At 40.0% G+C, this 27,315-nt stretch overlaps 2 protein-coding genes and 1 pseudogene across 3 annotated transcripts in view; all 3 read right to left on the reverse strand.

Moving 5' to 3' along the window:
* Positions 1–16,016, reverse strand: part of adarb1b (adenosine deaminase RNA specific B1b) — a 140,459-nt gene extending 124,443 nt beyond the window's left edge. Inside the window, exon 1 of one of the 2 annotated variants that reach the window (XM_039817906.1) lies at positions 15,815–16,016. In XM_039817906.1, the coding sequence (XP_039673840.1) occupies positions 15,815–15,905 (91 nt within the window). In that variant the 5' untranslated portion in view covers positions 15,906–16,016. The remainder of the gene's footprint in view (positions 1–15,814) is intronic. The other variant, XM_039817907.1, reaches the window with a different exon arrangement.
* Positions 16,017–18,019: 2,003 nt separating this feature from the next.
* On the reverse strand, positions 18,020–18,958 carry LOC120570417 (olfactory receptor 11H6-like). The gene is given in 1 exon segment (XM_039818759.1): positions 18,020–18,958. A coding segment is annotated over 1 exon segment (939 nt).
* Positions 18,959–25,990: 7,032 nt separating this feature from the next.
* Positions 25,991–26,922, reverse strand: LOC120570045 (annotated as a pseudogene).
* Between the last annotated feature and the right edge of the window lie 393 nt (positions 26,923–27,315).

Below are 27,315 nucleotides of genomic sequence, written 5' to 3' on the forward strand. Positions count from 1 at the left end.
TTGAAAATCCTACTTTGTTCTAACTGACAACAATATCAGAGAAGGCCAAAATCATCGTTGTGTCTGAAAACACCCTCGGACCGCAGAGGGATTACTAAGTACTCATATCGGTACTCGGTATCGGCAAGTACCCAAATGTAAGTACTTGTACTTGTACTTGATCTTACAAAAAGTGGTATTGGTGCATCCTTACAGCAAAGGATCAGCTGATTGTAAAGACATTAAACTAAAACCAGACATCAGTATCAGTTCTTATCAGACTGATTGTCTAAGAGCATAGGCTACATACCCGCTGCTATGGCCTATTACAGATTTTTCCCAAATGGGGGCTAGTACCCCTAGGGGTACTTTGGAGTGTTGCAGGGGGTACATGAAACTTTTTTTATTCCTAAAATAATTATACTAATAATAAATTTAGGGATGGATTATAAGCACGTAAGTGTTTTTCAGTTACAAGGTTGTCGTTTAGTAAATCAGACACTGATGCCGCAGCGCTGTATTGTACCTCTGTATAATGTTTTTTAGTTTTTTTGTACCTGTTTGGGGTTACTTGGCTGAAAACATATTTCAAAATGGGGACAGTAAAAAAAAAAAAAAAAAGTTTGAGAACCACTGGTCTATTAATTCGAGGTAAATCCCTCCAAGTGACTGTCACTGAAAGGAAACAGCGATGGAACTGTGTGCATGACCAAATTTCCAAATATATTTTTAAAGGAAAACCCTAAAAAAACAATAAAAAAATAACATGTAATCAATCCTGCATGAAATTATTGAAATGCAGCCGTTTTTCTTTTTCTTCTTTTTTTAAATGGATACATAATGTGGTATTGAGGGAAATACATGCTGTGATTGTTTGCTTTTGCAGAACAAACGATCTACAATTTTAGGCACATAAACAAAGAAAACCGACAACATTCCACTGTGGTGTGCACAGATTTTCCACTTCTGAAAGGCCAATGCTTGTTTTCTGTTGCAAAAGCAAGCTGCATGCAGAAAAGTGTAGGGTTGGAGTTAGGTTAGGGTTAGGTGTGTTCATGTGTCATGACAGTGGCATGTGTTCATGACAGTGTCACGTCACTCTTATGTAGAAAACTTCAAGTGTTACCAAAAATCATCAGCAATGGAAAGACATGTCGAAAGTATTCTCAAAATGAATGTACAGTACGTTAAATTAATTGTGTTCCAGGTGAGACAGATCCCACTATTTCCTGCTTTTGACTGATTGTGTGTGATTATACATGGAACTTTTTTTAAGATTTTACCTAAAAACAGAGTGCGTGTTTTGATGATTGTTTGGGAAAGCGCATCAAGCTCCGGCATCACTGCAGCGGTTTCTGTACAAGAACTGACACAAATTGCCCAGGGGTAGAACAAATCCTGACCTGTTTTATAGAAACAAAGGGATCAAATTAAAATGTTCCCACTGAGTGAGCAGAGTACACAAATATGCCCCAATGGGCCTGCAGCACCTGCTAAGCTCTGCTCCCAGCAACCCTCCCATTTCTTTGCATCGTGTTTAGATCCACTGTGGTCACTGGTTGTAGACTGTGGGTATAAGCCTGCCAGGAAAGCACTTAAATAAGTCTTAGGCTACATCCATTCAAATACATTTTCATTTTAATACGAAAACGATCTCCATCTTCAAGAGTGTTTTAGCACGATTCAGAAATATTAAAGCGCCTGAAAACACATATCGCAGGCCCTTTCAGATACACTGAGCATGCGCGTGCGGTCGTGAATGGCTCAAATAATAGCTTGCCTCCTTGCACATGTAGGGAGTAGTAACATTATAAAATGCAGAATGTGACTGCAAAACAGCTGCTGGCCTTGACAACAAGGTCAGTAATGCCTGTAATTCGTTATCCTTGTTGAATTAACCACCACTAGTCAAGGCTGATGTCATTTTGTTTTCTTCTGGAAAAGGATGATGTGACCGGGGCATGATAATTCAGGGAAGGACACGTCGTGACTGATAGGACCCAATCAGGAAGCGAACGTGGGCGTCTACGTCATCATTTTAAAAAGTCTCCGTTTCCGCCCGTCCAGACTAAAACGCAACCCCAGAGTTCTCAAACTAAAACGAGTTCAGCAGCATTTTCAAAAGTCTTCCGTTTTAGGGGTTCTAAAACGTTGAGGTAGTGTGTAGTGAGGTAGTTTGGGCCAAAAGTGAAGAAAAAAAAAAATCAATCAATCTCATTGTAGCTGATAACCCATTTACAGGTTCTTTACTAGTGGTCTTCAGGGACTTCAAATGGGCCTCAAGGCACTCCTCAACTACCAAACAAACAGATTTTGCTGAATTCGGAACTTTCATAGCCATAATAAAAAAAAAAGGAAGCAAGGAGATGGAAAAGCTATTCTTTTACAAATTATATTTAGCCAGAAGGTATTGTTGTTAATTGAGGAAGTCTGTCTCAGACTGCTGGGGCTTTACCTTTTCACCCCGAGTCACTCCAACACAGACAAAAACTATTTACATGGCCTAATCTGAGGATCATTAACCCTTTCAAACAGGAGCGTTGAAGCGAGCTCCCCGGGACAGCACTAAGAGGCACTCTATTTTCCTTAATCGTGCTCCTCTTTTTCTTTCTATATATAGCCATATCACCAAGGGCTCCGTGCAGAGCTCCATAGAATATGGAGGACGAGACGGAAACGGAGAGGGTTGATGAATATGAAAAGGACAAGCAAGCGCAGGAGAGGGGATCTTCGTTCCTTTATCCAGCTACAGACTCTCTTCAGACATTCAAAAGTTTAAAGAACAATGCGTTGCTCGCAGGTAGAGGATTTACTGTCTGCCTGTACCTTCTGTAAAAGCACGAGGCCAAGGAGCACAGTAGAGCTTAAAAAACAAGAAAAGACTGTTTTCACAGCTTCTCTGTGTGGCCGTGCATTATTGATGGGTTTACCCTAATCCACTGCAAATACACGTACAGCCACATCATGACACAATCCATGTTTTCGGGGGTGATACACACACACATAGGACAGCTATGACGTGAACATTTGTGGCGGTTTCTATTCTTGTGCATATGTTCATAAAGCCTTAAAGAGATTGTGTTGAAAAAGCACCATAGTTGCTATACAGAGCAACATGGCAGCCCCCTAGTCATACCCATAGACAGTATATAATGGACCAATAGACCCCGTTGCTCTGGACGGAGACCAGTGAAGGCTATTAGAAGCACTTTTCCGGTGATGGCCAGCTTTACTCGGAGCCGCCTCCAACTGAGGCGAGAAAACGTAACGTATGTGGCGTGAGCGGAGCGATGTCTGAAAGTTGTAGGTGTTCTGGTAGCTGTGCCAAGAGATAATCTCAATCATTCCCAATCTTACAGAGACGGAGAGCGTAGGTATATGTAAGGAGATAACATAAGCACAGGCTAATTATTGCTAACTAACATGCTAGTTAACATTAGTAATTAAACCTAAACAGCTAACGTTAGAAACTGCCTCGCAGGCTTCTCCTGTACTATACGGTAATTCCTCTACTGTGCGACAGTAAGTCACTTGGTTATGACACAATCATTAGCCTATTTTTAACAAAAACGTCTGCTACGGAGCCATAACGTGAGATACAAGGTAATGGAGCTTTTATACGTTGTTGTGTTTCTTTAGAACTAAACAATGGACAAATTGAGTCTTTTAACGCTTCGGATGTAACGTTATTCTCAGTCAAGTGACGTAAAAAAAAAATGGCGGTCAGCGGAATGCTAACAAGAGGTGATGGCCAGTTAGCAACAAAATGGCGCCATGATGGCTCGAGTTCTGAAGCGAAGCTTACCCCCTTGGTCATACCCTAGGGCAGTGTGGCTTTCCCCCCAGTATGCTGGAGATCTACTGCAATTTCATGTTAAGGCGAGGACAGGTACACTTCTGTGTTACGTTAAAAAAAAAAAGCTTGACAGGGATGTATTGTATGCATGCTTTCCAAATGTTTTATTCAAACTTAACAGTAAATGAATTGCAAAACCAAATTCTTCTAGAGGGAACAAGGCCAGCCTGCTACATGCTATGTGGTGTGAAAGGGGTAAATGGTTGTCTAAAACAATACCGATACAACTCAAGTTGTAATTCTGTTTGTAAGGTCAAAATAAGACAGATGTATATTTTAAAAGGTCCTATGACATGCTGCTTTTTTGATGCCTTATATAGACCTTAGTGGTCCCCTAATACTGTATCTGAAGTCTCTTTTATATAGACCTTAGTGGTCCCCTAATACTGTATCTGAAGTCTCTTTTATATAGACCTTAGTGGTCCCCTAATACTTTATCTGTCGCTTTCCCAAAACTCAGCCTTGGTGCAGAATTACAGCCACTAGAGCCAGTCCCACAATGACCTTTCATTAGTATGTGCCATTTCTGTGTCTGTAGCTATTGAGGAGGAGAGAAGGGGGGGCAAGGTGGAGGGTGGGGGTTGGCCTTGACCAACTGCCATGCTTCGCTCGTTTTCAAGCCATGATGTCTCTCTCTCATGGGTGGGCCAAATTTTCTGGGCGGGCAAAGCAGAGAAAGAGGAGGTAACCTTGCTCCTTATGACCTCATAAGGAGAAGATTCCAGATCGGCCCATCTGAGCTTTCATTTTCTCAAAGACAGAGCAGGATACCCAGGGCTCGGTTTATACCTATCACCATTTCTAGCCACTGGGGGATAGGCAGGCTGGGGGAACTCATATTAATGTTAAAAAACTCATAAAGTGAAATGTTCATGCCATGGGACCTTTAAGAATCTGTTGAATTTGTAAGTGTGATTCATCTGGCTGTACTTTTTCAAGGTAGGCGTAACCCATTTTGGTGTCAGTCAACATTTTCACTTTTGTTGACTTATATTTCAGTTTTATTTAGTAATTTCACCCGGTTTCAGTTATTGACTTTATTGAGCTTTTGACTTACCACGCACAAAATGAAGGAGAGAGGATGTGGAAGTTAAATATATATTAACTTGGGAAAACAACAATAATCGGAGATCTCTAAAGGGCTTTCTGTGTTTTCACAAGTTTTTTTCTTGTCTCTAATGATGGTACTGGGAACCCTTCCGTATATTAGCTGTGTACGGCTATTAGTTCAGCAATTAAACACAAAAAAAAAACACTGTGGAAAGCAAGGCTGCTCTTAATCATTCCTGACAACTTCAAAAATGTTATTAATATACGATTTGGTCAACATCATAGATGTTGTCAAGGATGATAAGGAACTACTTATTTTCATTGTCCCTGATAATCTTACAATAAGGGCCAACTTCATCTTCCAAAAAGGTGTAATATATAGGAAGAAATTGAGGTTGCCAGTGGTGCCTCAGGCCAAGCATGCTCAGGGAACTAACACTATAGATTCAGGTGCTTGACAGAAAATAAAAAAAAGTCAATAACCAGCAGCAAAGACTTCTTAGAGCTAGCATTTACCGATATTACCCTTTACAATAAATAACATCCATCCCTACCTCAAACACAAGAGTAACAATTAGATGGCCTATACTGTTGTATTTAACCCCCTTACCGACTCTAGTGGAGCAGCTTTGTGTCCACAGAATTGTGGTTGGAGTGGGAAGCCTGCAGTTATGAATGAGTGCAACCATTTAAATGTGAAGTAGAGCAGCGAGGGAGCATGAATATTCAGCCAGACGTACCTCAACCAGCAAAGTTAACAGAACATAAACGATGATGTTTGTTTAGCCATATTGATTTAATTCACATCACCTAAAAGCAGTTACTCCTTTTAATGTTGCTTCGTGACAGAATTCAGAGTGAGACCCCCAAAAATGGCAACGCAGTAATGGCAAGTTGGAAACGTACCCAAAGAAGAATGGTCTCATACTAGGCTTATGCTGATTGGTGATCGGAGCATATATCAACAATTAAAGGGATGATCGACGATGTGGTTTTACAACACCAATATTAAAAGGTGCCCTGCCACACGTATTTCATTACTTTGTGGTAATGTCTGAAGTTCTACCATGGACTGCCTTGGTTACCTTGTTTCAAGCCATTCTAGCGTGGTATAGAAAGCCTACAGGAAGACTGAGGCCCCATTTACACGAAGTGAAGACGCACATATTTTCCTGCGGTTTGGCCTCTCATTTACACAAAAACCCTGTTTTTATCACAGAAACCGATTATTTCTAAAAACTCCGGCCAAAGTGGAGATTTTAGGAAAACTTCGTTTGCACGTTTGCATGTAAACTGAGAGAAACGGAGGTTGAGAAAAGAGGACGTGATTGGTTGCTGTTGTTGCTATTGTCGGGATTCTGATTGGCTAACGTGGGCTTGAGCTTCTCGTTACACTGCCGCCTACAGGTCTGGCGTGCTCTTGACTGCATTGACGGCATATATACACAAATTTTGTGAATTTTGAATCCTTAATTGCAAACCTTTTTGCCATCTGACCACGATTGGACGATATGAAAATTGAAATGATCGCCCAGCCCTATTTCATAGGGAGCACACACCTGATTTTTAACCCAGCAGGAAGACTATTCTCAGAGTGGCTCAAGCATTTTCTCCCTCTGCAAATACTCTGCACCATATGCCTTTTCTTGCTATAGGAATACATTGTACAATAATGTTGCATTTCTTTCTTATTCCATTTAATGAAAACTTTAACATTATTTGACATATATGCTCAAAGAGTAATAACAGACAAGCAGTAATATGTGGGCTGGTCTACGTCACAATTTTGCCAATGAATGGTCCTGGTGGTTTTATGGAGGCCTTGTACTACCCCACGTAGTGCTAACGTGTGAGTGTGTGAGTGTGTGAGTGTGTGTGTGTGTGTGTGTGTGTGTGTGTGTGTGTGTGTGTGTGTGTGTGTGTGTGTGTGTGTGTACACAGCATGGACTGTAATGTCACATTCACGCTCTGATGCTAACCTTGTCTGGCATATGCATTTAGCCCTTTCTTCTGTTTTCACCGAGAACTCATCTCCAGTAAAAGATAAAGAAGAACCCATTCTTCTTCTTTTTTTAACATGGTGCAGACCGTTATCGTTTTCCCCAAAGTAAAGATTAATACGTTATGCACTCACGTGTGTGTTGAGTGTGTTAACGCAGCCTATACTGCATAAATAATGGCGTGTGCTCACCACAATTTGGTGACAGGGGTGATGGGGCGGCATCGATGCGGCCCCCCCTCAGGGAAGTGCAAAATGTCTCAGCCATACAAGCCGGGGACATGCTGCTTTATTTGCACAAACCCCTACCCCGCACCATCATCCAAAATTACAGCCTGTTGTCCTGTACTGAAGTATGTTTATCACTAAGCCAGACAAACTGATTTGAACAAAAAACATCTATTTGGGCTTCCAAATCTGTACCTAGTGAAAAGATCGGACCTACTCGGCCTACAGGAGCTTGTTTTTTTTTAAAAAAAAATATTAGATTGTGTGTAGGAATGGGTAAAAAGTATATTTGGATTATTGTTGGCCGGCAAAGCAAAGTGCACTGAACATGACATACCTTTCACATCACGGGGAACTCAGAAGACGAAAGGAGTTGCTCTAGTACACTCTGTACCGACAAATGGCACGACAGACGGAAAAGGAGTCTTGCTAAAAAATGCAAAGGTTCTCAGCAGATGTTGGCTGACTTTGCCCTTTCCTCCAAACTTCAAATCAGTCCCTCCAGGATTTCGCCATGTCGCGATCGCGCCAATTCACGCAAATTCAACCAATCCCCGTGAATTTGGTGCGACTCGCAATTTTGACCAATCATCGCAACTTTTCCGCAAATTGGACCAATAACTGGAGTTTCCCATGACTTCAACCAATCCCAGCAGTCCCACGTGCACTCTGAGAGCCAATGACCAAGCGGGAGTGAGAACAGGTCAAATTAATTTCCTTGTTTCTGACATGAAGACGAGTGTGTGACTCTCACATCTCACATTTACCAACAAAACGTACAGCGAAAGACCGTGCAAAGCATTTCAGACCGTCTTGCCAACCTGTATACATTTTAACATCGATGTACGCTGTAACGATTTTTCACTCTAAAGTCACTGAAAAGCTGCTGCTGTTTCAATCCAGTCGGCTTTCTGCAGCGGGCGGGGCTGCTCCGTTCCACGCACGCACACGCACACACACACACACACACACACACACACACACACACACACACACACACACACACACACACACAGTGGATGCAGGAAAAACCGGAGATGAGACGACACAATGACCTAAATTGAGGACAGCTACGCTCGTTATTGTAAGTGCAATGATAAGTTTAAGTCCAATAAGTACTTTATTGAAACTTATGAATGTATGTCCCAGCCCAGGCCAGGATAGGATAGGACATTAACTAACAATGTAGGGATCAACAAGCCACTGACACATATGTTCAAATTTGATTAATTCAATAAATTATTAAAGTTTTGTCTTAAATCCACCAGCTATTTTCATATTATACCAACATTAGCAGCATCCTGAGCCTTTTTGGTAAGGTTACTAGGAAATCTCAGCCCTGAGTAGCTTTACTCCCCCGAAACAAGTTTCCTTTTTATTTTTAAAGAACTATACAAAAAAAAAAAAAAAAAAAACTTCATTTGCAACAAACAAGACATTGCAACTTTTATCGCAATTTTTTACAAAAGCTTCCGCAAAATCAGGCATTTTGGGCCGCAACAATCTAAAAAAAGGTGGATTAAAAATAAAACAGCCTTGTTATGAGCATGGTTCTTTTAAAAGATATTCCTACTGTATGGCTTCTGAAAGGGTTTTAGGAGTGGTTTGAAAAATGTATACATACTTGGGATGTTGAAATGAATCATTGCATCGCGATGCGGACCTGGACCGTTCTACATCGATGGAGTGATAGACCATAATCGATTGTTGCCTAATGATGTTGCTTGTTGATTTTCCAGTCGCTGCTTTTTTTTTTTTTTTTTGCCTTTTGTCTGTTGTCTGCTGTGTTCAGACTCCACTACATTCAGGAAGTGTCTTTTTTTAAGAGCAGATACAATAAAAAGGGGAGTTCATGTATATCTGACTGCTCGAATTTGTTGATGAAAACAATGTGTAGTAATATATAATAAAATTGAGGGGGTGACGCATCGTGATGCATCGTACTATCGAATCGATTCCAATCGTTGACAGGATAATCGTAATCGAATCTTGAGACCAGTGAAGATTCACACCCCTAATATATAAGCACTAAGAAATACATTATACATTACTGAAATGGATTTTTACCCGACAAACGGTCGATCACGATGTCCTGGAGGTGTGTCGTACAACCCAGGCGGAAAATATATCCAGTGTGAAATAAACAGGGAATTGTAAAGCTTCGAAAAAAAGCTTTTGATATTTACGGCAAACTATTTCAAACAATATCCAGTCCTAAATAAAGCTAAAGCTGAGGATTCTACAGTATAATGGGAGCGCAAAGCCTTGGAGACTGCTTTGTTCAACCCATCATCATATACTGGATCTGCAGTACACCATAGATACATTTTATACCCATGACCCCTTGTTTTCCAGTGGTTCAATGAAACGGTTTGTAATTCAAATGAATGAAAGTCATACCATACTATAATGTAAACACGTATATAATATAGATCTTTTTATCTCTCTTACACAAATGTGAGCGACTTTGATGCTAGTTAACATACATAGACGGATATTTAAAATCACCCAGTCCATGCCTCTCCGAGGCTTTGACACTGGTCTGTAGCTTGTATTTAGTAACACTAGCCTCGAGCCAACATCCAGTATGTTTTACACAGCCTGATTGAATTGATTGAAAGTGGCCAGTCATGTAAAATTAAGTCAAAAATCAATATTGAGTTCTAATTTGAACTGGGTGGGGAACAACAGCTTTGTAAGATGAATTTTGAAAGTCGCAGCGAAACGGCGAGGTCATCCGCAGCCTCATTATCCTGTGGCAAAGATGTGAAACCTCGCACGCACTGCATGGCATACGGACTGTATTTACATTGTGCTTTTCAAGCTGAGTAGGACAAAGCACTTTACAAAGCCTCTCCATCACCCACATATCCACACATATCACTGTCAGTTCAGACCGTAATAAGATGACGGAACATAAAAGACAATAACAAATAAAAAGGAAAAGGATTTATTTATTTATTTTCTGACCTACTTAATTGCAGAAATATCAGGGCACATGACTGCTGGACGCACAGCAAGTAGTGCACAAGGTGCCACAACAACAGATTTTAAATAACTCCACAGTTTGACCACATTATGTAAAGCCCCTGAACTAGGGCAGGGCAATATATCGATATTATATCGAGACTAGATGGTCTTAGATTTTGCATATCGTAATATGACATAAGTGTCTTTTCCTGGTTTTAAAGGCTGCATTACAGTCAAGTGATGCCATTTCCTAAACTTACCAGACTGTTCTAGCTATTCTATTATTTGCCTTTACCCACTTAGTCATTATATCCACATTACTGATGATTATTAATCACAAATCTTATTGTGAATGAGATATTTAAGTCTTTGGTCAAAAATATCATGATATTTGAATGTCTTCATATCGCCCAGCCCCACCCTGAACACGTGGCTTAAAGTATTTTTCCATACAACAGTATTTAGCCTATGTCAATACTACCAACAAAAAAAGTTTAAAAAACATCTTTAGGTATTATTTAATAAGAAAGACTTTATCAAAGCTCATCTAGTCTAGCCTGCTTAATAAGGATTGACTGGTTGACGCAATGCCATGAAATGCTAGCTGCATTTTACTTAAATCAATAACTGAGTGAGAAAAGGAAACAGGATGCCCGTTGTGTTTCAGGAAGAGTACACAGGACAAAGGCTGAACACTTGTAAGCCAAAAACGGCATGCAAGTGGCCACTGATAAGGAGCACAAGGGAAGTCGAGAGAGTTCCCTTAGGAAATGTATTCATGTCAAACTGTTCAAAAGTGCAGTTGGAACAAATGTGGGACTCCTGCTTGTAATCACAACATTGATAATTGGAGAACCATGCATCCCTGCAGACAGGTGGCTTGTTATCATCCACATCACTGTTTATGGAATTGTTCATGACACTTATAGTATAATCACTCCTTAGCTAAGGGAAGTCAAATTAGCTAAACATGGTCCTATCAACCTTGCTGACATTTGTTTTTGCATTCGCTAATCCTGCTGGGGACAGCAAATATGTTTGGAAAGCAATCCAGAGTGGAAGGCAGTTAAAGCGATTTCATTTCATGAAAACGATGCATTCAAATATTTTGCGTGCAAACAATTACTGGCCAATCTAGCAGGCAATCTTTTCGCCAAAAGGGACAATTTGCCCAAATTTGCTGCTTGGCAGGTTGTTTATTTGCTCTGGCAAACTGGCAGAATTCCTGACAGTTTTTATGATAATCATTGGAAACACCAAACTTGCTGCTATGGTCACTGAGAAGGGAAAGCAAAGCTATACAAACTGTCAAACAAATCATGCCCTTTCTCCGAAGGTTGATTATTACGGTTGATTAGGTAATCAATCATATTTATGTAGGCCTTTATTTGCTGACGATCAGCTAAAATACTTGCATTGGAGTAACAGATGATGTTTATCCAGCAGCTTACCACAGTAAGAACTGACATTGAGCCCCTGTGGTCTTTGTCAAAAGTGTATGCTCATCAGCACCCATCAGCACGCAAATCCTGAGGAAATGCATTGTCTTTTCATAGTGCCTTATCCCCATGATGCAGCAATGGTGTATTCATCAGGGCTCAAACAGCAATGTCATCAGGGCAGAGAACATAAGTATCGATCACAGGAGCAGCTATGTCCATATGGAGCTGTGTGAAGGGGATGGCTATGGTTTTTGTAGCCTGCAGTTATGCATTATAGGAGCATTAACGGAGAGTCCGCTGACAGCCAGCAACAATTTATTAGCACGAGTAGCAGCATTACCTCTGCTGTTGCTGCATGGGTCACAATGGGTCAACACAGAGCCATACAGCTTTCCTGGAATGGCACAATGCAGCAGAGCTGAGTGAACTTTGCGCGCGCACACACACACACACACACACACACACACACACACACACACACACACACACACACACACACACACACACACACACACACACACACACACACACACAGTCAGTTTGGCATGGTACTCTCAGTGCTTGTTCTGAGCTGTTTTTCCATCTTTAAAGCCATCTCAGCAAGTGGAGCAGTACTGCAGCAGTTACATGAAATACACAGAAATTGGGATTTTGCAAAACCTCCATTACTCCCTTTAACTCAGCAAATCAGCTTTTCCCACAGCTACGCTAAAGATTCAATCATTCTCAGTTTTTTCTTTAAACGAAAGCAAGAGTTTGTCAGCCAAATGCTTGTCCTGCATTGCTTTTCTGCAAAATAATCCAACCATGCTGCATTGTTTAAAGGAAAATGTAACTCTTTGAGTCTTTGAAATGACTGTGCTGGGCGACCTCTAGCTCACATGGTAGAGCGTGCGCCTGCTATAGGTCTGTGCAATAAATCAAATTTTAATCACGATTACGATTTCTGCTCCTAACAATCACAAAAACCATGTGATCGAGAACACAATTATTTAGCACATTGTGTTTTGGAAGTAAACTCTTATTTTGTCTCCAAAACAAGTTCAAGCGGGAAAGGTATTAGGGGAAATTTCACAGTTGAAGGTGTTTCACTGTTTTTTTTAAATAGTAGCGATTGTGATTTTTTCCATATTCAAGCAGCCCTACGTGCACCCCACGTGTAGGCTGAGTCCTTGGCAGAGGCCCAGGTTTGACTGCTACCCACGGCCCTTTGCTGCATGTCATCCAATATAGATAGATAGATAGATAGATAGATAGATAGATAGATAGATAGATAGATCTATATATATATATATATATAGATCTATATATATATATATATATATATATATATATATGGTTGTCAAACAATTCCTTTTTTTTAAAATCGCGATTACTCGCTGAATTTTTAATCGCATGTTTTATCACATGATTAAAATTCTATTATTTTGCATTTCAGAACTGTTTTTAAGTATATTAACAATGGAAAGCAATTATTACAAGTGTATATTGATTGGGAATGAAATGAATGCAAGGAAAGTGACTTTATGAACTTGATTTTCAGATTTGTATTTGTTTATTATTTATTTATTTACTGTAAACAAAAGAAAAATCTAGAGTCAATATTAGGGTTGGGTATTGTTTGGTTTGGATACCAGTGCTAAAGCGGTACTTTTAAAACGGTACCGTTGCCTTAACGGTGCCTGAACCGATACTTTTTAAAGGGGTGATAGAATGCAAAACTGATTTTACCTTGTCATAGTTGAATAATAATAGTTTAGTGGGTAACTAGGACATACATAGAACCTCTAAATCCCATTGACACCTCTTTCCTCTGAAAATCTTACAATTTGAAACTGCCGCTGAAAACGGGCAAATCTCAACAAGCCACCTAGTTGACATCAACTCGGCGGCTCCTCCTCATTTGGCTCTAGTCTCTCTCTTTGTCACGCCCCAACATTTTGCATAGGCTACACAACTGACCTGAGATCAGTTAGTCTTCTGAATCTAGGTCGTGCAGACCTCAGAAATTGTATACATTGTTCACCTGCTATTTTACCATTAAATTCACTTCTGAGACTTTTTTATGCGAGAAATCAACTATGTAGAGGTCAAATATGGGCCGTTTTACGAAAATTGATGTCTAATTGCAAATTTTGTCCGACTGTGTCGGAGTTCAACGGCCGGTGCTGCCTGTGTAGCTGCCTCGCCGCCTGGCCTGCATTCCTTCACAGACCCCGGCCTGCTGTGAGCTCGATTGAGCTCCGACACCAAATTTGCAATTAGCCATCAATTTTCGTAAAACGGCCCATATTTGAGCTTTATATAGTTGATTTCTCGCATAAAAAAAGTCTCAGAAGTGAATTTGGTAATGAAACATTGCATTGTCTGGAATATGAGATTCTGTCGCTTCTCTAATGTGTGTGTATGGGGGATTCGCTCAACTAATCAGCACGCAGCTCATCTAAATATTCATGACCATACCATATTTGGAAGAAAAGCTCTAGTTACAAATAGGGCCAAAACATAGCGATGCATAAGGGCCAATAAAATATCAACCAGGCCATTTTCAGCCCAACCAATGTTACATACCCCATTAGGGGACCATAAGGAACAGTGTGAAATACCCTATATAATCATTCTATCACCCCTTTAAGAAAGTAAAAAAAAAAGAAGGATACTAAACAACAGTTTGCGACATTAAAGAACGGCTTGTTTTTTGCTAAGGTCATATGGTCAAAATTAAATGATTTAATAATAATAATGTAATAACTATAACAATAACTTATTTCACTAGTAAATAGCTGTTGAACGACAAAAACAATCACCAGATGGGAAAAGGGCATTTAACAATAACTTTGAATGCACCACAAGGCTGTAGGTTACCAGTTTCACTGAACGCACCGTCTGTGTTTTTCCGACAACGGCAGCTGCAGATTGTTACATCCCGGTGTCGGAATCCAATACAGTGAAATACAGACTTTACACCGTTAAGCGTTAGCTGTCAGCATTATAACAGTGTTTAATCCAGCTACTATCTAGCGGTAGGCTAACGTTAGCTGCTGTCGAATGTAGTGTTAACTAGCGTCACGTGCAGCGATGTTTCTGTTGCCTGTAACGTCTGTTTCAGAGCATCAGAGAGAAGTGCAGGCATATCAGTGGCACCCGAATGAGGCACCGAAATCCACGTTGCTATTCCTGCAGCAGCAGGATGTGTTATGAGGAAGTATGGCAGAGTACGGCAAAGGGTCAAAATAGTAGCCTGTTAGGCACAACGCGAAACCGAGTGAAGTGAAAATAAATTAATAAATGGCAGCATGCGATTAATGCGATCAAAAAAAATGTACCCGTTATTCTCGCCCTTAATCGCATCGCGATTAACGCGTTAATGCTGACAGCCCTACTATATATATTATTTTTTTAACACAAACATTTTGGAAAAAGATAAACGTCTCAGAAATTTACTCTGGGATCTGTTTCAGTTTCACTGTGTGTGTCTGCATTCTGGTGGCCGAATTTGACATGATAAAGACACGCAATAATGCCAGAGCATGCACAGGTTAAGGTGCATTGTGGGAAACTTCACTCTCTGGATTCATTACTTGCAGAAATACAGTAGTATTCACGCTCATAGCAACATCATATTTCTTCTTTTCATTATTTTACTTGTGCTTACAGCAACAGGGGAATCAGAAGGTGTTACTGACTTTTCAATAATGCAGTGGTTACACTTTTAGGCAGGAATTACTAGCTTTCGCAAAACAGCGGTCGGAAAAGAGGCACGTCTAAAATACCTTTGCATTGTACTGCAATGTACAATGCTCAATATATGTAGCCGACATTGTTTAATCTTTTTTTCTCTAACTGCCGTCCAACAGGGCTATGCAAACGTGTTTACAGCGACAAGAGCAGATTCGAACACTTCGACGTCTAGCTACCTGTATGTTAATTCAATATTTTGTAGCAGCTAGCATAGCATTATAATTACTGTATCTCTGTGCATTGTACATGATGCGGTCTCCCTGGAAGACCTTCACAGGCACCACTGACATGGTAAAGCTGACGGAAGATGACAGCCATATATCCCACTGTCGCACTGCATACACAAAAGGTTATTTCGCAACGCCTACAGAGGAAGAAGTACATATTTGCTGGTTAACGGCTGATGTGATTTTGACCGGTGAGTCCCCAGGTCTGCGCTGTTCCGAGGATCACCAGCCTATTATTACATAAACACAACCGGAACCCAAATCACCAACACCGTTTTCATCCTCCGCAGCCCCAAAAATAACAAGCTAACAGCCTACTCACGGTTCGTGCTGTAACGGAAAGTTAAGGTCTCCGGATACGTTGGAATCTTCTCCGCCGCTTCACTTCGCAAAACACAGAAGACTGTTTTCATCCGTGTCGTCGCTGGCGTTGGAGAAAAAACGAGCAGAGACTGAGAGCGGTTTGTTGTACGGTCGCATGTACTGCAGTGTCCACAGACTGCTGTCGGCACTCTTCTTCGTCTTGATATTTTTGACGTGGTCGGTAAAGGAAATGGTGCATTAGCGCCGCCGTGTGGTGTGGAGTCAATGCAGGCCGGTCAGAAGCAGTAGCCGACCGGAGGCTGCATTTTCAGGACCGCATTTCTAGGACCCTATGTTTTTCAAGGGTTAAAAGGTTCATTCCACCAAAAAGCTACTTTCTGTCAAAATATTAACTTTAAATAAAATATTTATCCACCCGGATAGGCTACGAGCCTACTTTCTGTCTTGCAATTCAACTTGGTTGCTAAGAGTTACATGTTGGGCACTTTTTGTTATTATCATGTGGCATTTCCACATGAAATACAGACAAACAGGAGAATGACAGTTAATTATTTCTTGTCTGCCGTTGCTGTTCTTCACACAATTGGAACACTTTTAACAGTCTCAATGATTCCTGCGAGAGAGAGAGACAGAGAGAGACAGAGAGAGAGAGAGAGAGACAGAGAGACAGATAGACAGAGAGAAAGAGAGAGAGAGAGAGAGACAGAGAGAGAGAGAGAGATGCAAGAAAACAATATCATTTACATGTTATTAACATTTGACTTTTCCTGACCCTTCAATATTGAAACCGACATTATGAAGTAGCCTAGGTAAGAGCACCACCTTTTAATTGAGTGGTCTTCCTTCTTTTCTCATATGTTTTTCCAATCGTCTGCAGAATTCCTCCACTTCACTGAAATAGTAAATGGACAACAATCACTGCTGGGTTATAAAGCTACTGGGGTCCTTGAAAAGGTTCCAGAGGTTCCGCAGCAAAAAATTGAATCATTTATTTTCACTATATGCAAGTCTGCTTTATTTTATAGTACCTGTCAGCAACCAGGTAATACAAAGTGCTTTACATGAAACATGAGAAAAAAAACTAAAAACATGGATAGAGGATAGAGGAAAGAGGATATAAAGTCAGCTAAAATATAAAAAGACAGGTAAAAATAAAAAAGCAGTTAAAAGAAGCAGTGTAATAATAATAATAATAATGACTTTATTCAGGACTCAACAAGGAAGTACCCCGCCTTTCGCCCGACGTATGCTGGGATTGGCTCCAGCCCCCCCACGACCCTGTGCGCGGGATAAGTGGTTGACGATGGATGGATGGATGGATGGATAACTTTCACTTGAAATATACAAACAGGAGCGCCAATGTCTCCACAGTCTAGATGTATACCTGACAGAGCTAAAACCATTGTGGGCAAAAGCTTGTATAATTCTATTTTCAGAGACAGACATTCTACACATGTATCGAAAAATAAGATTTCTTATTAAGGCAGAACAGGTAGGCACACCAACGTAATAATGTAAGAAATTAACAATTACTTGGTTTAAAAAAAGGCAGCATCAAAAAGAAAAGTCTTGAGATTCCATTCATAAGTAACACAATAACAGAATGCATGACTATCTTGGTCATGGGTTTCATACACTTTCTATAATAAAACATCTAAAAGCTAAAATCCTTTCAGATCCAGGGACCCTGAACAAAATCAATAAAAAAATGGGGGTCTGTGGTCTGATTTGTGTTAGTTTAGGAGTCCTTGACATGAAAAAGTATGGGAACTACTGGCATAGAGGACTCTCCCTCCGTTGTTAAGTACGTCCTATGCTATGAGTACAGTAGTAGAGTACAGTAGTAGTGTACATACACCCACAATAGGCATTTAGCAATTTCAATGGAATACAGGAAAGAGAGCAACAATTCCACACACAAGTGAGCACACATTTAATTTAATAAAGCGCAAGCTGGCAGTTCAAATCATGTTAAGCAAACATCTGATAATATGTAGGCTATGTATGCAGGATTTATTCATTCATTCAAATCACACAATTTGCACACAACTTAAAAATATACAAGCACATATTTTTTTGTCATGTGTACAGCATTACAGAGACCAAAATCATAGAGAAGACTATAGCTCTGACAATAGAGACACTTGAGCTTCCTTAATTTGTAATAGAATAAATTAAGCATATATATATATATATATATATATTATTTATTGTTAATATAAACAAAACCCAGAATTCTGTTTCGAATTTTGGTCAATTTAAAACCATAAATGAGCGGATTCATAATAGGAGGTATGATGAGAAATTCTATTGCAATAAAGTTTGAAAGTTGAAGAGGTTGAGGCAAATCGTTTGAACCATATCTGATATGCATTAAATCAAAAAGTATAGCCACAAGAAAAGTGAGCAAGGAGGTTAAATGTGGAACACACGTTTTCATGAACTTTGCCCTGTTTTCTATAGAATTCACACATGTTTTGATGATATACATGTAGGACCAAACCATAAAAATACCATGAAATACATATATGATTATTGTAATGTATGCAGCAATGTTGCTAACAATAGTGTCAGCTGCGAAACAAGCAAGTTTAACTATAATCCAGTTCATACAAAAAGCTCTGGCAATAAAGGGGCTGCATAACTTTAATCTAGATGTTAGAATAATATTTGTGCCTATAATGCAAAAATGTGTTAACCAGGAGAAACACACTAACTTTAAAAGTCTTTGCTTTCACATTATAGAGTGGTACTCCAGGGGTCGACATATAGCCACATATCTGTCATATGCCATGACTGCAAGAATAGACAGTTCATTGCAGGCATATGAGTTCATTACTAGAGCCTGAACAAGGCATCCAGAATAAGAGATAACATGAACAGGAGAGAGCAGATCCCAGAGAAACTTGGGGTAGAAACCTGTTGTTCCATAAAGTCAATTTATACAGACAGTGCACAATAGAATATACATAGGTTCATGCAAGTTTTTATCCAAGATGATGGTCACAATAATAGAAACATTAACCAGCACAATGAAACAGTAGCACAGTAAAGTGAGAGAGAAGACAGCAACTCGGTGGCTCTTTGTTTCATTAAAACCTGAAAGAACAAACAATGTTCTTATAGAGACATTATCCATCATGATTAGAAATCCTATTTCTTCTCTGTGTTGTGTACCTCCATCCCTAACACAGTGACAGTTCCCTAATCTCACTGCTATTAATATATTTTCATTTCTACAGCAACACACAAGCTGGGAATTCAAACCAGCCAATCAACGTTCAGAAAGAGCTTCTCTTTTCTTTCCCTGCGTGCTGCAGTCTAGTATATGAGCATTGTTTTTTAAAACATTTCTATTTAATTTTTTTGTTGTTAAAAATTCAAACTAACATTTTTTATTTTTTGTTGTGTTGCTCAAGAATGGAGCTAGCACTGGGCGAAAAAGTAGCTGAAAGTTGTCTGTGTCAGTTGAATAGGTAAAATATAAGTCTATTTATTTGTTCTATTATTTGCAAGTTGCGTTTCTCCATGTTTTGTTATTTGTGTATGTGCAGTCCATTTGCTCACTAGCAAATATGTCACTGACAAAAGTGCATTATTGAGCAACACTATAAAATGGCCAATTAAATTAATAGGCTATATGATGCAAAGTCTGCTTTTGATTAATCCTCTGAGATATGCAGACAAATGTGCTAAAGGCAGATAATGTATACATATGCCCACCATAAATTGCACATAAGAGTAAGAGCAAGGCAATTTTATATAGGCCTAGCACTCAATGCTATAAACTCAATGTGTTTTACACTAAATGCACAGGGGCGTAGCACAAAATTCTGGGCCCTGTAGAAATTTCTATGGGCCCCTCCCACAGCTATTCATTCTAGCATCTTTTTGGGCCCTCCTCACATGAGGGCCCTGGGTACTTAGTCCCCTTTTCCCTCCCCAGTCCGACGCCCCTGCCCAGTACTCCACTCTCTCGGACACAAACTCCACTGTGATGTTTCAATTCCAACTAGGCCTACTATTTACTGGCAGCTTATAGATGTAACATGAATGCTAGTTTACATATTATGATTAAAGATAAATTGCAATGATTTAATTTGTCAGCTTAATTTCTCAAATCACATCTTAGATTTCTTCAAAATATTTAAACATGTATAGTGTATATAGCAGGGGTCTTCAATGTTTTGAAAGCTAAGGACCCAATAACTGAAAGAGAGACAGAGCAGGAACCCCCGATTACATATATTGTACAAAATGAAGTTGCATATTAACCTGGGCCTACAATAAGGTGCAGGATGGCCTAAAGCCTTTTAACATACCTTTTATGCATCTAAGCTAATAAAATAAGTGTTGGGATGATTTTAAAAATCATGTTTTAATGTTAAACACTGAATCATCAGGATGAACTGTAACTGTGGATAGCTATCTTAGTGACTACCTTACCTATAGGCCAGTAAGCCTATCATCAGTGGGGATCTATATTTGCTAATAATATGTTGGATTCATGTTAGGCCTTTTGAATTTTTTGAAAAAAACATTCAAAAATTAACAATAAGAACACAAAATTCTGGGCCCTGTAGAAATTTCTATGGGCCCCTCCCCGCATCCACAGCTATTCATTCTAGCATCTTTTTGGGCCCTCCTCACACGAGGGCCCTGGGTACTCAGTCCCCTTTTTTCCCCCAGTCCGACGCCCCTGGAAATGCATGTGCTACATCCACCCAACCAACCAAAGAACCCACATCAACCCCACAGACAAAGACCACAGACACACATGGTCTGATGGTGGGTGTTCCATGTACCTTGGAAGTTGAAAGCCGGATATGGGAATGACCTCACACCCGAGTTGACTGCGTTCCAGTAAAACAAGTCGGAATCCAAAGTGGGGTTTGCTTTGGCCAGGTTATCCTTTGTTAGCAGTACCAGTTGATAACAACGCATTATGCTGTTTTATGTGCTACAAACAGCGTATCAACATGTCCACAGATAGAAGTTGGACAGGACTGTGTTTACGACTGATTTAGTGAGACACAAATAAGACAGAAGTGCTTATAACTGTATGTTACTACAGCTTTCACGACTGTTGATTCACGGAGCAGCCCTGTTGGATTTTGAGCTCGGGGGTACTGTGAGGTTCTTCGACTTTCCGATTCGGAAATCTGACTTCAGGGAGCGTTCCAGTTAAAATGTCCAACTTGGAACTCTGAAATTCTAACTTCTGAGTACAAATGGAACACACTATGACTGTGAGCTGGTCAGATATATTTAGCACCTTAAATTTTTAAGGTCCAATTGTATGCTTTTTTTCAGGTTCATACTTGCATTCTGGGTTTATTCTAGAGCATGTTTACATACTTAATCTTTCAAAAAACACATTATTTTCCACATGCTGTCTGTCTGTATACCTGTAGTCACCCTCTGTTTGAAACGCTCCGTTTTAGTCTCTTTAAGCCCCAAAGCTCAATCTGCTCTGACTGGTCAGCGTTACAGTGTTTTTCTGCATCTGTGTTCTCGGTGAGTCTCGGCACCATCATTGTAGCCGGGGAATGGCTATAACTATATTGTAGCTGCACCTTCTACCATATACCGAATAGTTGAAACCATGCGGAAGTCCTGACGGCTCGTTTAAAGGCACTGCTGAACACAGGCATTTAGCATTTTGATACTTTAACAGTACTTATATAGCACCGACACCTGCTTTATAATTTAAAAAAAGACATGGAAATCACACTTTTTACAATATGGGACCTTAAAGGATAATGAACTGAAATGGCACAAATGGAAACACAAATTGGAATGTAATAAAAATGCCAGCTTTCCGTTAGAAAGACTATTTTAAATCAATAAAACATTCGGTGAGAATTTAGTGTGCGGTGGATTTTTTAAGTGTATGCATTAGAAACAGGGAGGCACTGCCTGCATCATGGTTGACGCCATGATAGCCCTAAGTGGAAAAAGAGGAGAAGCCGAGAGATAAAACACGCACTCCACAGCTGCACTGCTGCTGCTGCTGCTGCTCCTGCAGAAGGGTGGGATGTTAACATATCATTCTGGGCCCTTATGCAGCCTACTTATCTGTGATGATGGAATTAGAGGGGTCCGTTTGGCAACCAGGTGAATTTGATCCAGTTTTTATTCCATATTAAATACCAGATCCTACAGCGCATCATCTGCCATCTCGTGTGGATAAGACAGAATGAGTCACGAAGAACTCAGACACATCACGCAGATAGAAACGGATGAAAGGGCACGGAGATGCCCAAGATGCCGCTGTGCAGATGTCAGCCACTCCTAACCCTCTGAGGAGGGCTGTGGTTGAGGATAAGGCCCAGACGCCCTGAGGGGGCTCCACTCCTGCTACACAGTAGGCTTGAGTGATGGCATCACACAGCCAGTGAGTCAGACGCTGTTTTTAAAGAGACATGCCTTGGGAGTGCTCTCTGTAATGAACAAACAGCTGCGGCGTCTGCCTGATGTTTGCCGTGTGTAAAACATACTGACAAAGCGTGCACTGGCCAGAGTCCGTAAGACACCTCTTCACTGTTATAAGGCGGAGGAAAGAACCCTTCAAGGGAAACAATTCTTGACCGAAAAGAGCTTGTTATCACTTTTGGTGTGTGCGCCCCCGTACGCTCTAACAGAAACGGAGGACGGCGAGACCGACAGCACGGATAAGTCACTCACTCAAGTCAAGTTTCTGTCGTCCAACTCGCTTCGCAGCGATCAAGAGATGTCCAAAAACCAATCTCTGTCCATAGCCTTTGTGGCAGAATGAAATGGCTGCAGCATATGCTTTAACTGTAAACGCAGCCAAATCATTATGCACCAATGTCTGTATGTACATTACCTCAAGAGGCAGAGGACATGATGGGGGTCTGAGTGTCTTTCCACACACCAGCACTGAAAAGCGGATCATCTACCCATGTAACACGCTGTAGTAGACGGAGCTCTCGCACCGTGGAATATTGTGCACTACTGCAGGAGGGTCTGGCTAATACACACCCGCATTCCGGGATGGGAGAAAAACGTGCTCTGGTTTATTGGCATTACTTTAACCAATCACAATCATCTTGGGAGGTGCTAAGCGCAGGACGGAGCTACGGTGCCGCTGCAAAATAGCCTCGGGGAAAGAACTTGTTTTGGGGGAACATGTTTACGTTCAAAAGTTGTTTTAGTTGTGCAATAGAAAACTCAGATTGGACAGATAGTCTAGCTAGCTGTCTGGATTTACCCTGCAGAGGTCTGAGGAGCAGTTAACCACAGTCCTCAGAAATCCACCGGAGTTTAAAATGCCAACACAAAGAAAGCGGAAAGTAACTGAATTTCCGTTGGCAACGGAGCAATCCCGGAAGTGGATCAAAACGGTGACTCAAATCGAATCCAGTTCATGTCACCAAGTCTCAAGTCCACACGTCTGGCGAATGGAACCGACACTGACTTTTAGTAGCGTTAGTATAACCAGCTGGTATTACTTAAAACAAAAGAACAACAGGTAAAAAAAAAACATAGATCCCCATTCTTACTTGCTGTAGATTTAGCCTACAGATTATTTTATATCTGTGAGAGCACTGCTTTCCATTCTGCAGGAGGGGATCAGGAGTGACTTAGATGTAGTGACAGGCCTTGGTATCAGCCTGTAGCTCACCCACTCACTCAGTCTGACCACATATCATTTGCAACTTCTAGCAGAGATTAAACTTGCATTAAACTGCAAAGGTCAGTGCCGTTTTCTGCAAGATTTAAATTCTGTGCCAGGTGGATGCATCCGAAAACACAGTTTACAAGTGAAAATAACCCAGTCCACCTAGTCCATACTAGTGTTTTGAGGAACCTAAAAAAAATCGATCGACAAACAACAAATTAATTACAGCTTACCTGGTAAGTAGTGGGACATACTGTGCCCAGTTAATCTGCTGAATCTTTCAAATGTAATTCCACTTCTTGTCCCCCTGTAACATTGGGGTATTCAGTGTTGCTGTACTAACAAACGTGACAAGGTCTATTCTTATACATTATATGTAAAAAAGCATTTTGGGGTTAACGTTTTACCATCTACATAATTATCGTATACCCTTGTATAGTGTTTGTATAAATAGTACTTTAACATTCTCTTTATTACATTTTTCTATATTGGCACACATACATACACACACACACATATAAAAAACAAAAAAAACAAAAAACAATTCACTTTGTAAATACAGTGTGCAAAAATATTCTTATATGTAAACAATTCACATGTTAACACAAGTAATAATATACAAAGAAAAATATGAATAAAAGAAAGAGAGAAAAAAAAAAAAAAGGTAAAGTTGGTAGTAGTAGTGGGGTTAAGGTTCAATTATTGCTGTCTTATTAAAATAATTTATAAAGGGCTTCCATACTGCATAAAAATGATCAGTCCTACTCTTTAAGGAAAATCTAATCTTTTCAAGTTGAAGGTGGTGCATAACATCTCTAATCAGGGCAGAGCAGCTTGGTGGATTTTTTTGTTTCCAGTTGAGCAAAATCAGTCTACGTGCTAAGAGTGTGACAGCTCCAAGTACCATACACTGTTTTTTAGACAACTTAACATTGTCACTATTGACACCAAAAATAGCCATAATTGGGTCCGGGTCTAGTGGTTTTCCCAACACCTCTGACAGTAATTGAAAAACTGAAATCCAATAATTACGAATATTGGGACACTTCCAGAATATGTCCTAGCGATGCTGGCGTTTGACTGCATCTATCGCATAATGGGTCCACAGAGGAGAACATCTTGGATAGCTTTAATTTAGACAAATGAAGTCTATGTAAGATCTTAAATTATGGAACGTGTCTACTAATACACAAAGAAGAAGAGTGAACCCGTTCTTGTGCTTCTTCCCATTGCCAGTCTGCAATATCTAATTCAAGGTCTTCCTGCCATGCTGCTCTTACATGCTCCAGTGAAACATCACCTTCCAACTGTGATAATTTATGATATATGATGGATATTCCTCCTTTGATAAATGGATTCTGTAAAAACAGTGTGTCCATCTGAGAGGTTGATGGTTCCGTATAAATAGTACTTTATACAAACATGAGATAATTTAGTAGACAGACAGGTCTTCAATTTATTTAGTTTCCAATTATCCCAAAAGATGCTATCTTGCAATTATCTATCTCATCATCCAGCAATGACTAAAGGGTTTGCTTCCTCTAAATCACCCCAAAGATGCTTCTTTTTATAGAGTGCAGGGCCTACCTAATTTACAGTGGCCAACCTTCATGATTTATGACCAGTCAGTTGAAAATGCTGTCTAGATTTCTTTTATTTTTTATTTTTGCAGTGTTGACAGAAACATGCAGGTCATGGCAGCAATACGGTATTTGGTAGCATTGATTGCAGTTAGTTTTGTTATGCCTTTAAATTATTCGTTCTCACTTTATTTTCCGGTACATTAAAAAGACGTAATAAGCAGTACTTTGTATCAAATTAGACCATAACTAGAAATAATGTTTACAGTTATACCCTAATTGAAGGCCAAATGCCTTAATTATCCTGTAATTAGTACATAAATAAGATAAGGAGAAAAAAAAAGAGGGGAAAGAGAAGAAGAAAAAAAAGGAAGAAACCCCCCTCCGTGGGGGGGGGGGGGGAAAAAGAAGGAGGGGAGGGGGGGGAAGAGGGAAAAGGGAGAGGGAGAGGGAGGGGAAAAAAAAAAAAAAAAAAAAAGGGAAAAACTCCCCCCCTCGGGAGAATTTTTTTTTTGGGTACACTAATAAGCCTTACTTTCTATCAAATTAGACCAAAACAAGAAATTATTTGGTCTTTATTAGACAGAAAACAAACACAGATAGACACTAATAAGAAACCATACACCTAAATTATGCTGTAACTAGAAACGCACATATTATATACATTATATATATAATATATGCAGTATGTACACCTGCAAACACGATCAGCGACAGTTGGCAGTTTAGTCACCCGAGAATAGGGGCCTTTGAGGTGGGTTAAATATTTAAAATAAATCTCTACACGTTGATTTAAAAAAAAAGATTAAAACAAATCCATTGTATCAGTAGTCAACCTCTTTGCTATGACACACATCACTACTGCAGCCAGTTTGAACATAATGATTAAATAACTCAGTATAGACAATTTTCAGACAACTTATAGAAACAGCACATGCTACTCTTATTTCTAAGGTCTGTCAGGTTTCGAGCATGATAACAACCTTGACAAACATTTTCTAATTTCTGGTAACTTCAGGCCATACACAAGAGGATTCACAATTGGAGGAATCATAACAAACTCAAGTGATAAAATGACTGCTAGAAATGGATTCAGATTTTCAGATCGATTCTGCTGAGTGCAACATCACAAAACAGTAATGGAATAGTTGACGAATGTAACAATGTGTGGCAGACAGCTTTGTATCACTTTGCTCCTGAACTCTGAAGAGCGTTTCCTACAAAGGAGAATAATTTGTACATAAGTATACAGGACAAAAGCCAGGGGCAGAAAGACTTACGGATGCAAACCTGCCAACAAGGTCATTGATCACAATACTCACAATACATGACAATTTTACAACAGGCCACGTGACACAGAATACCTTAGGGATCTTATTGCCACACAATGGAAGTCTGGAGGACAGATAAACACAGGCTGCAACAGCAAAGACTGGATAGACATATGCAAAAGCAACCAACTTAGAGACCATCTTGGAGGTTATTTTGATGTGGTAATGTAAAGGTTGACATACAGCAACATAGCGATCCTAAGCCATAATGCCTAAGATAGTGAGCTCATAGGATGCACAGGTGTAAATGACGTAGATCTGAAGGAAACAAGCTGACCTTGGGATCAAATGAGTATCAGACAGAAGGTCTCTCAGAAATCGGAAGAAGAAGCCGGCGAAGCCGTACAGAGTTAATAGAAAGACACATAACAAAAATAAACATGGGCTCATGTAAGGTTTTCTCTCGTGATATCACCACTAGGATGCCAAGATTAGCTGAGATAATGCAAGCATACAACAGGAGACACAGGACAAATGCTGGGTAGCAGTAGTTGCCTATGTTCACAAACATGGTGAGGTTAAAATAAGGAGGATAAGTGCTGTTTTCCATTTGCCCGATAGACGGTAACCAAGATTGTTTGATAAATAAAGATAATTTTACAGCTGGATCTTGTCAACAGTTACAATGCATCTGCAACTCCTGCAAATGAAAGGAAGTGACATTGGTGGTATTTAGAAAGAGCTAACCAAACGAAAAGACAGAGGATTATGAGTAAACATATATCCTTAATCAACACCAACTTCAAAAGTAAGTATGTTAGATTAGACTGGCTAGAGTCTCAGTTAGATTTAATGCATACATCCAGTGGTTTTGTCAGCTCCTCAATGGTCTTCATGCTGTCTGTCTGTCTGTCTGTCTGTCTGTCTGTGTGTGTATGTGCCTGCTGTGGTTTCACAGGAGCAACTGAGAGCCTCTTTACTAGTCACACATAGTTATGTCACC

This window comes from Perca fluviatilis, chromosome 12 (assembly GCF_010015445.1).
Source record: "Perca fluviatilis chromosome 12, GENO_Pfluv_1.0, whole genome shotgun sequence".
Lineage (NCBI taxonomy): Eukaryota > Metazoa > Chordata > Actinopteri > Perciformes > Percidae > Perca > Perca fluviatilis.